This window comes from Gavialis gangeticus, unplaced genomic scaffold (assembly GCF_001723915.1).
Source record: "Gavialis gangeticus isolate Ggan-Ray unplaced genomic scaffold, GavGan_comp1, whole genome shotgun sequence".
NCBI classification, from domain to species: domain Eukaryota; kingdom Metazoa; phylum Chordata; order Crocodylia; family Gavialidae; genus Gavialis; species Gavialis gangeticus.
The window spans coordinates 103,057,599-103,068,008 of NW_017728992.1; the positions used below are offsets into that span (position 1 = coordinate 103,057,599).

Here is a 10,410-nt window from a genome sequence, read left to right on the forward strand (position 1 = left end):
AAAAAAAAAAAAAAAAAAAAAATCAGAAGATCATGGATTATATTTTACCTTACTGTTTTAAGAAAATTTAGTGTTTGAAATAAACAGAAAATGAAAAAACAGTGCTTGAGAAAATTTAGAATCAAGTAAGTTGTTTTGCTCCTTTCTATATACATCAAGCTTTTAGGGAAATCAAACTGAATTCTACTTCAGACAGTAGTATATCTGGCATGTGCACTTTTTGGAAACCCCTTTTATATTCAAAAGAGCTCGAAACAGAGGGATATACATGTTTGTATAACTCATGTTGAAACGTGTAATATTTTCTGCTACAAGAACTATTCTTACGAGAAAAAACTGGAGACAAAAGCAACCCTGAAATGTTACTTGATAACACAAAAATGTCAAGTGAACAAGAAATAGATTTAAAATATTTTCCAAGGTAGTTATTTAAACTAATGTAAAAACCTTGCTGTACAGTCTTACCTTGCTGGGGTGGCCTGTATGGAGGAATCTGTCTCTGACCCATCATGTGATTTCCTTGGTTAACTTGGCCCATCATTCCCATTGGTGGCTGCTGTCCCTGGTAATGCTGCCCACCCCCCTGTGGCATATTGTATTGTTGGGAAGGAGGCTGCTGGTGCATCATTGGACCTGCATAAGAAAAAACAAAGCTATATATTTTCTATAATACCTGATCTGCGATTAAAATTGTTTAAACATCATGGTTAGATAAAACAAAAAAAAAAAAGAGAAAACAATTTAGTTATTAAAAGCTACCCTGCCCCCCCTCCCCAGAAAAAGCACCTTCTGCTTTTGGACCTACAAAAATTGAACTAACTAAATTAATGTTGAATTTATTCAACAGATAATGTGCAGAATGGTGAGGATCAATTTTGCAAGATTTTTTCCTACTGAACAGTGAAAAAATTAAATTGAAAAGCAGGGTGGAGGAGGAAGGGGGAAGGAGGGGGGAGAGAGAGATTACATAGTGATTTGTGTTCATAATAGAAAAATCATCTTTAAATAGTAATCACAGGTGAAAACCTGATATTAAGTGGAAATCTTAAGTCACTAGCAAACTAACAAAAGGGAGTTAATACACATATGTTTATTCAACTTTTAACTGCTGCTTCTACTTCAATGTAGGAATGTTCTGGGAATGTTCGATTTATGGCTGGATGTAGGTTATTTGTAATTTATGGAAAGATGCAGTCTACAAATGTCACTTAGATTGTAAATTCATTGGGACCAGAGGCAGTATTTTTGTTACAAGTTGAGCTCAAACAGGTTATAGTTTATCATTGGGTGTTACCACAATATAAATAACTATAATAATAAGTCTAAGAGCAAATCATTACCAACTCAGACAATTCAGTCAAGACTAACCCCTAACAGAAATTTAGAAATATTAAGACATAAGACTGGCTCACAACAGCAACTGTAACTTTGCCCAGAGTTATCATCACACAAAAATCATACTATTATGATTAAGCCATTTTATTCTATATCATTACATAAGAGATTAAGCCAGTTATAAAGCAAAAGAAAAAAAAACCCCAAAATACTAAATTTTCCACTCTTTTCATGGCATCACGATATAACAGAGTTAAGATACAAGACATGAGAAAGTTTTAAACAATATTAAAAAATTAAAGAGCCTATATGTCACTATTAGAGTATTAGGAACAAAAATATCTAACATGGCAGTAGATTTCTTAAATAACATTTTAAAATTAATTGCCTTGTCTTGTATTGCATGTTGTTTCTTTTGGTTTTTTGTTTTTTTTTTTAAATGATCAGGCATTAGAGCAAGAACAGAAAAATACCAGAATAGAAATTTAGTGGTAACAAACTAACCTAAGTAAATTCATACTGAAAATATATTAGCAGGACAAAAAGAGAGTTAAGATCATACAGGATTTGTGTATATGAGGAAGCTTACAAAAAGTAAGGTGCTCTTTAGCTCGAAGTATGAATGTAAAGCACATCAAACCCTGTGTAGAATTGCCCATTCAGAAATAGAGGAAACTTAGTTCTACTTTGCTTCATTTTCCGCTAAAGATAAATATTGGCCACTCCTGAGAAAATCTAGAACATGCTTGTGTTTTCCAGTATGACAATATTTCTGTACCAGTGTTTAAATCCTGATTTAAAGACTTAAAAAAAATGGAAATACTGAAAATATTTTTTCACTTGACTGAAAATGTATTTTATATTGCTGATATTTCTGAAGAACTGGATAACTGAGACTATTCTACTTCACAACTGTTATGTTTGAGGGTACTGAGAAATATTATGCAGCTTTAAAAAAAACTAGTTGCCATAATATTCCTAGATCTCAGTAAAGCTTGTTAATTAACAATATTCATATTAGTCACAATACAATGTGATAAAATGTGTTGGGTCCCCATGGTGCAATGTAGAGGTTTTCTGTTTGCTTTTTAAATTAGAACTTCATTAATGCTTTGTAGAGCCACAATGAGAATTCACTTCTCTGCGTTAGCCTAACCATGTATTATGTTAATAACAGAGCACTTGGATTCTTTCCAGTTTGGTTCGAGTCACTATTAATAGGATGGAACCAAAAAGGTGAACCACTGTTTCTATCAATTTATAGTATAAAGCTATTTTTTGCTCCAGTCATGTTTGCTTGTTTGTTTTTCTCTGTTACAAAACTAAATATAAGGTAAAACTGTATTTATTTAGCATACAATTGCATCTTATTCAACAGGGCTGTAACAAAACACTCCTTCCTCCTGCACAGAAGCAAAATGAAAACAAGAAGTTATTTTTGTTCTGTTTGTTTCCTTTTATTGAATTGAATTGTATATTTAGAGCAGGGATGCTCAAGCCTTGGCCCACAGGCCAGATTTGGCACCCAGAGCCACGTTATCCAGCCTGCCAGGCTTCTTACAGGTCTGAAAATTTGGCAATAGGGTAAATTAAATTTCTGCTGCTAAATATCTGGAAACACGGGGAGCCCCACAGGCCAGACAGCATGGCCCCGCGTGTGAGACTTGTGAACAGCGAGGTGTGGTGCCCAAACTCAGAACGTCGGGCTGGGCAGGAGCAGCTCAGTGCCAGGTGGGGGCAGCCAGGGTCCAATACCAGTGCAGGGGTCTGATCCGGGCACATGAAGCCAGACAGTGGTGGTGTGGAGCCCAACACAGCACACAGGATCAGGTGGGGTGCCAAGGCCTAATCCCAATGCCACGCAGGGACAGCATGGGGTGCCATAGCTCAGTCCTAGAATACAAGGCCCAATACCAGCACGCAGGGCCAATATGGGGCCTGATCTGATTGTACAGGGGCCACCTGAGGCCATGCAGGGCCCAATTTAGCCTGTGAACTGCCCCCAAACTACTTATCTGGCCTACAGGGCAAAAAAAGCTGAGGACCAATGATTTAGAGTCCAGATGATAATTTGCCACTCTCTACTATGTATATAATGTATGGACTTCAGCATCTTACAACAAACAAACTTCTTCTGAGATTTTACTAAGCTTAAAATATGCATAAGGACAACTGCTGTCTCTTGTAGAAGACTAAAATCCCCTTCATTCCAAACAGTGGAGATGATTGAGAATTCTTGCAGGACTACTTAAGGGGCAGTTGAGTCCTCCAGTACATTAAGAGCATATTTGGGGCCTCTCTGATTTGTAAGTGGTCTCATTCCCAGTTGGAGATAAGGTGTCAGACGGAACAGACCGAGAAACCATGCCAGTAGTTTTCAGCCTGTGGTCTGTAGACCCCTGGGGGCCCACAGACTTGTGTTTCAAGGGTCCGTGAAAAAATGACTAAGATCAATCAAAAGTATATGAATCCCCAACACTTGCAATTCAAAGGGAGCCACACCTCCATTCAAAATTTTTAGGAGTCTGCAAATGAAAAAAGGTTGAAAACCACAGGACTATGCAGTGTAAGAAAGTCTCACTGATCTTTCAGGGCTCTTTCACTCACATACGACTGCACCTTTTTCTCAAAAATCATACCTCGCCCCCTCCAAAATGGGATGCGTGATTTTCTATCAGGAACGTAAGTTTCTGTTGCTTCACCCAGCAGCGGCACATTCCTATTCAGGCAGCTGAGAGTCAATTGACTTAATAGCTCATGTTTTTTACTCCATAGGTGTTAATAATTGCCTTTCCTCTATAATGGTCTTGATGTTCTGTTCTACTAATCAGGCTAACCTTTCTTTTGGCAATTTTGCTGTCTGCTAGTCACTCCTGGTCTCCCCTTCTCCCTCCTTTCACAGCATTGCAGATGGTTTTTATCTTTTTTCAAAATTGTAGATCCATCTATGGAAACCAGTCATCAAGTAGTAAATAGGGCAGCAGCGGCCAACCTTTATGGCAGGCTCACAAATTAAACTTCTTGCCCTCTGTGACTGCCACTGTGATCCCTTTCCCATTTCTGATCAGCTGTTTTGTTTTTGCTCCCAGCCCTGTGCTCCCTACCTGATTTGCTGCTCTGCTTCTTGCCCAATATGATCTCTGATGCCTGCCCTATCCTTACTGCACTGCATGCCCTCTTCCCCATCTGCTGCCAATGCCATAAGGCTGCCTGTCATTTGTGGCACATGTGCTGCAGGCTCGCAGCCCCTACTTTGGGTTAAGCAGGAAAGGGAGAGTTAGTGGGTGCATCTACACTTGCTATCAATGCACAGCAATGCACTCAAATGCATATCTTGCCAGAGTTTATTACATCCAGGCACATCATTTGAATGTGCGTCCGGTACCACACCATGCCAAACCAGTTCAGAACAGCCCCAGATGGTAGGAGATTGGGGGAGGGGTGCGGAGGGTCAGCCTGCTGGCTTGGGGCTGCTCAGACCCAGCACAAGGTGTTGCAGAGGGGCTAGCTGGGGCATAAGAGTGCTTCAGTGTGGGGGCTGCCTGCTGGCTAGTCCTGCACTTAAGTCCCCTCATGCCCACCTAGCCCCATCAGGGTCTACACATGTATTGCTGTGGAGTAAAAAACTTCATAGCAGTACTTGTATTTATAAGTACTAACCTGCAGTGGAGTTAGTTTACTACATCCTAACAGGACTGCATGTGTAGACACCGAGATGTTTACTGAGGAGCTAATTAGGCAACTGCAGTAAATGTCTCATGTAGTACCCAGCAAGCTGCAGAATAGGCTCTGATGCATGCAGCCATGACTCTGGAAATCTTTTTTTCTTCACTCTGCCTTTCACAGAACAAGATTCATGTCCTGTTTGTGGGTGTGTGGTATTTGAGAAAATATGGTATATATTGAATAAGCCCTGGAAAATTTCTTTATCCATAGTAATATATTAAGTTTGACTGCGGCACCCTATGTTTGCTTTGTCTATACCCAGTGCTTACTAGGAACTGGTGTTATCCAATGCATCAAATTGCTAAGTTGGCTGCCTTCATAGTGATATTAAATATTTTGGAAGCATCAATCCCCTGCTTTTGCTAAGGTCTTTGTGAACACAACTCCAAAGAGATTCTTGGTAGGAATACTTGGGGCTGGAGAGAGACTGAAGGAAAAACTCTGAATTAGCAATACTGTGTGTCCTCTGAAGAAAACCGATCATTTTGGTGAGTTAATCTGATAGTGACATGAGATGCACTTCTTTTAGTCTGAGATACCCAAGCCAGTCCTGAAAGGCAAGTGAATGGATGATGGAAGCATCAGCATATGGAACTTGAAATTTTTCTTATATTTGTTCAATTTCCTTAACTCCATAATGGGATAAGGGTCCTTAACACATGTTCAGTTAAAAGCATCTTGGGATCTAATTTCCAGCCATAGCAATCATACTTCCTACTGTCCCACACGCACGGCAGAAGGTGCAACTGTGGCAGCACAGATCAGATTTCAATTACACCTCTTCTACTTGCCAGGGTAGGGGAAACCATGGATCATTATTCTGAGTTCATCCTGCACTAGCAAACAGAAGGCCAGGTGCCCGCAGCCTGGCATGACCTGGGGTCATCCTGGGGATGGGGCAAACAATCAGTTTCTCAACCTAGTGCTGGGACAACCGAGGGCAAGTTTGAGATTAGGGTGGCAGTCAGCAGGGCTGCTGGTTCAGGGGATCAAAGGCTCCTGGTGGGGAGCAAGCTGAACGGCTTTCCCCACTGGAACTTTAAACCCCAGGTGCAGGGTTTAATGCGTTAGTTGTGGCATAAGTGGGAAGAACGCTACATCTACATGCAATTTAAGGCACTCTGGGTGCAAACTTTGAAGTCCCTGGCAGGGGAAGACCTTTGGCTCCCCCACCAGGAACCTCCAATTCCATTCTCCCCCTCAAAAGGCAGCCCTGGGCCTAGCTAGAGAAACTGAGGCTGCCATGCAGGCAGATGCCAACGATCAGCTCACTGTCAGCACTGACCCCGAGTCAGCCACCTAACCAGGTGGGCACCAGGACTGCCCCAGGCCAGCGCCAACACTACTGGTCACACACCGGTTGGAGACCAGGGCTTTCCAGGGCTGATTCTGACAACCACCTGATTGTCAGGCATCAGCCCCTGAGAACCCCTGTGTGTGGATATACCACATTCCATAAACTATTCATAAATATTCTACATTACTATGTGGAACTTTTTTTATGGCTGGTTTACCATTTTATGGCACCTTAACCTGGATGCATGTACACCACACCTGCCCATTATACTAGGATAAACATGTTAGCATGCTGGCACATAAATCAGCTGAATATGAACCAGCAGTGTGCCCTTGTTGCCAAAAAGGCTAACGGCACAATGAGCTGCATTGGTAGGTGTGTTGCCAGTAGGTCAAGAGAAGTGATTATTCCCCTCTAATCAGCATTGGTGATGTCACCTCTGGAGTACTGTTTTCATTTTTGGGCCCCCACTACAGAAAGGAAGTACACAAATTGGAGTGTCCAGCAGAGGGCAACAAAAATTGGTGGTGAGGGGGCTGGGGCACGTGACTTATGAGAACAGGCTGAGGGAACTGGGCTTATTTAGTCTAGAGGAGACAGAGGGAATTTAATAGCAGGCTTCAACTACCTGAAGGGGGTTCGAAAGAGGATGAAACTAGACTGTTCTCAGTGGTGGCAGATGACAGAACATGGAGCAGTAGTCTCAAATTGCAGCAAGGGAAGTTTAGGTTAGATATTAGGAGGAATTTTCTCACTAGGAAGGTAGTAAAACACTGGACCAGGTTACCCAGAGAGGTTGTGGAATTTCCATCCTTGGAGGTTTTAAAGACCCAGCTAGACAAAGCTTTGGCTGGGATGATCTAGTTGGGGTTGGTCCCACTTAGAGCAGGGGGTTGGACCAGATGACCTCCTGCGGTCCCCTCCAACCCTCGTTGTCTTCTATGATTCTATATTAAACATGGCAGCAATGTAACACATAGAAGGGCCCAAAGGCAAAGGCAATCTCTCCACCTCCCTCCACCTGGTTTTTTTTTTTTTTTTTTAAATGAAGAGACACGGAAACCTTCAACATCTTTTTCTGCCTCATTTTGCTGCTGAGGGAGATGACAACACAAATATAAAAAACTGACATCTATCCATGATGAGCTGATAACTAGTGACATAATTCCTATAAGAGCTTTTGCAGTATTGAGGAACTCCAACAAGGTCTTAATTTATAATATCTCTTATGAGTTTAGCAGGCATCTCCACGAATGTCCAGAAGCTCAGTCACTTGTCAAATAGGCTAAAACTCTGATAATACAAAAGATTCTCCAGGAGCACTTTCTAAAAAGCCCTCAACATGGCACAGGACCAATATGCTACTTCTGACTCACCTTCACATCACACTGAATTTTAAGTTCCCAGGCTTTCAAATGTCTAAGAATTTTTAAAAGAATACATTGTATAAAATAAGAATTTATAAGATGAACAAAGCACCTAACAACTCTCACCATGTAGCTATAAGGAGTGTTTTTAATCTTGTATGCCTGGCAAGATGATGTTTGCTCTCCTCTGAGAGAAGACCCTGCCACAGCTGTCTTTACTCTCATTTCCTCAAGGGAAGCTTACTTTAATGTGCCATATAGGTAGCTACTCCAGAAAACTGGTTCTCAGAATGCAGAAGCAGGATTTATTTTTTTTAAACACATGAATGGGTCATACCTGCATTTCAGATTGCCTTGCATTTGTGCAATACCATGACAAATTCTAATCAGCTGATGTATACAAATTAAGAACATTTGGCAGGACATTTAGAGCAACGCAACATCAATACCGAAGATTATTTCCTTGATCTGACAGAGCTAGAATAGGATATTCAGGATACCATCCTAAGGTCTTTTATCTTCCCAGTCTTTATCTAGCTGGAGAAGGCAGAAGAGGAGCAGGGGAATTATACTTTTTTTTTTGTGATCTCCTCTATGGTTTTCTTATAATTACTACATAATGATCAGAATGTTAAAAGGAAGATTTTGTAAGTTTAAATAAATACATTAAAAATATTACCATCAAAATCAGGAAACTGTTTTGTACAACTGAACAAGCCAGCTAGACATCCTCTACTATGCTCAACTCTTAAAATTGGGCAGATGCATGTTTGATGCTTAGTGCATGAAGACTGACTCAATACTATGTCATTCTCAGACCAGCTCTTGCAGAGGGATATAGTTCAGCGTTATGATCCTCAGAAAAAAAACTGAAGGAAAAAAAAATATCAGGATTCCTGAAAAGGCTGGGCTATTGTTTTTTGGCCCTTTCTTTAAGGAGTACTTTGATTCAATAGTCATCATTATAATGCAGATATGAAAAAAATCTATGCAAATGTGAGGTGGAGTTTCCAAGTAAACACAGACTTCACAGCTGGTTGAAGATTCTGCTCGTATAAGCCTTCTTTCTTTGGAAAGTCAAAGGGTACATGCATTTTGTGTTACATTTATATTAAACTAGGGTTAGGGTCCATTTAATGCCGATCTGTGCAGACATTCAGGGAAGTGAATTTACTTAGATTGAGGAATGGGTTAGCTTGATTTAGTGAACATCTGCACACATTCACAGTGTAGCCCCAAGGCTGAGAAAGCCCAACTGCTCTTCCTATCGCCTCCCACAACCCTGTTTGAGCTATGTTTAGTCCTTGATCCTCCCACCATGAAAGGACAACCCCTGTATGGACTACCAATCAAACACCTTACATACCCACCAATACCTCCTATAGAACTGCTAGCCCCAATGCCACGCACCCCTCCCCCTACCTTGAGTTACTTACACTGGTTTCCCAGCACACCTCCTGGCACCAACAAATGTCTATACACACTGCTCCAAATCTAAAATAGTGCGGCTTAAAGTAAACTGCATGACTGTAGACCACGCGCAGAAATTTGCCACACCTACTCAGAAAGTCTTATTAACCTCTACTGGAAAGTTGTACTCCACTTAGGGTATTACAAGAAACACAATTACCGTGGTATAATTCACCCTGGATTTTATTTAGCAATTGGGAGAAGATACGACCAGCTCTCCTAAGCTAGCTGCCTGAAGTATGCTCTTTTATAGTGCCCAGCCAGTAAGTGGCAAGTGCACTAATCCCTAGTGAGCAAATCCAGGATGAAATTGAGTGAAGAAGCAGACACCAGTGTATAGTTACTCCTTAGTTTCTGGGTAATTTTAGTTCAGAGCAGAATGCATTACAGTAGTGAAAAGATGAGCAAGCAATTGCCTGCTCCGCTTTTACTCTGGAGTGAAACCAATTTACTCCAGAGAAACCACATCATATGTCTGTCTTCAGTTATCACCTCAGGGGATTTCATGCAAAAAAGTGAAGATAAAAGGGTTTTGTTACACATTCACAAAACCAATCCTCATTACTCATCTTCATATGAGGTAGATTAATATTCCTTACAGGTTTCTGAGTGCTGCAACAGTTTCATAATTGAGTATCACCTGTGGAATCTTGTTCTTTAATATTCAGTTTCCTCAGCCCAAGACGACAAATTCTCAGCTGTAATTGGATTGACCTTGTAAAACAATATTGTGAAGGCTTTAGATTTTCATGCACAGTACTCCTTCAGCTGGTGTTTTATAAACTATTACAAGTCAAAGATTAATATAGTGAATGAGCCAATACTGAACTTTCTGCCACACCTACATGTTTACACTTCTGTCTTACTAATACTATGACTTGGATAACAACTTCTTTAAACGGAAGAGTGTGCGACACTACACAAGTAATTACGCACAAAGCCTATGTCAAAAGAAAGGTAAGAGTCTCAAACACTTTACAGTTTTCAGCCCTGTGTGTATGTTATGTATGTTTAGTTACTTCATGTGTATTCACACATTTTTCAGTAATATAAAGTATCATATTATTGTTTAACTAGTTTAGGAAGCATAAATTTATAGCCTCAAAATATCATAAGTTATTATTTCAACTTGCTATCAAGAGTATTTTCAGCTTGTTATCAAGAGTATTTTCTGCACAGTTTCTAATGAGGACTTTCAAAGTTTGGTGGGGGGGG

General features: G+C 40.6%; 1 protein-coding gene across 5 annotated transcripts in view; it reads right to left on the minus strand.

The window, feature by feature from the left end:
* Positions 1-10,410, minus strand: part of SS18 (SS18, nBAF chromatin remodeling complex subunit) — an 87,064-nt gene that overhangs the window by 11,418 nt on the left and 65,236 nt on the right. For all 5 annotated transcript variants that reach the window (XM_019526474.1, XM_019526455.1, XM_019526464.1 and 2 more), the window contains exon 6: positions 466-633. In XM_019526474.1, coding sequence (XP_019382019.1) covers positions 466-633 — 168 coding nt within the window. The remainder of the gene's footprint in view (positions 1-465; positions 634-10,410) is intronic.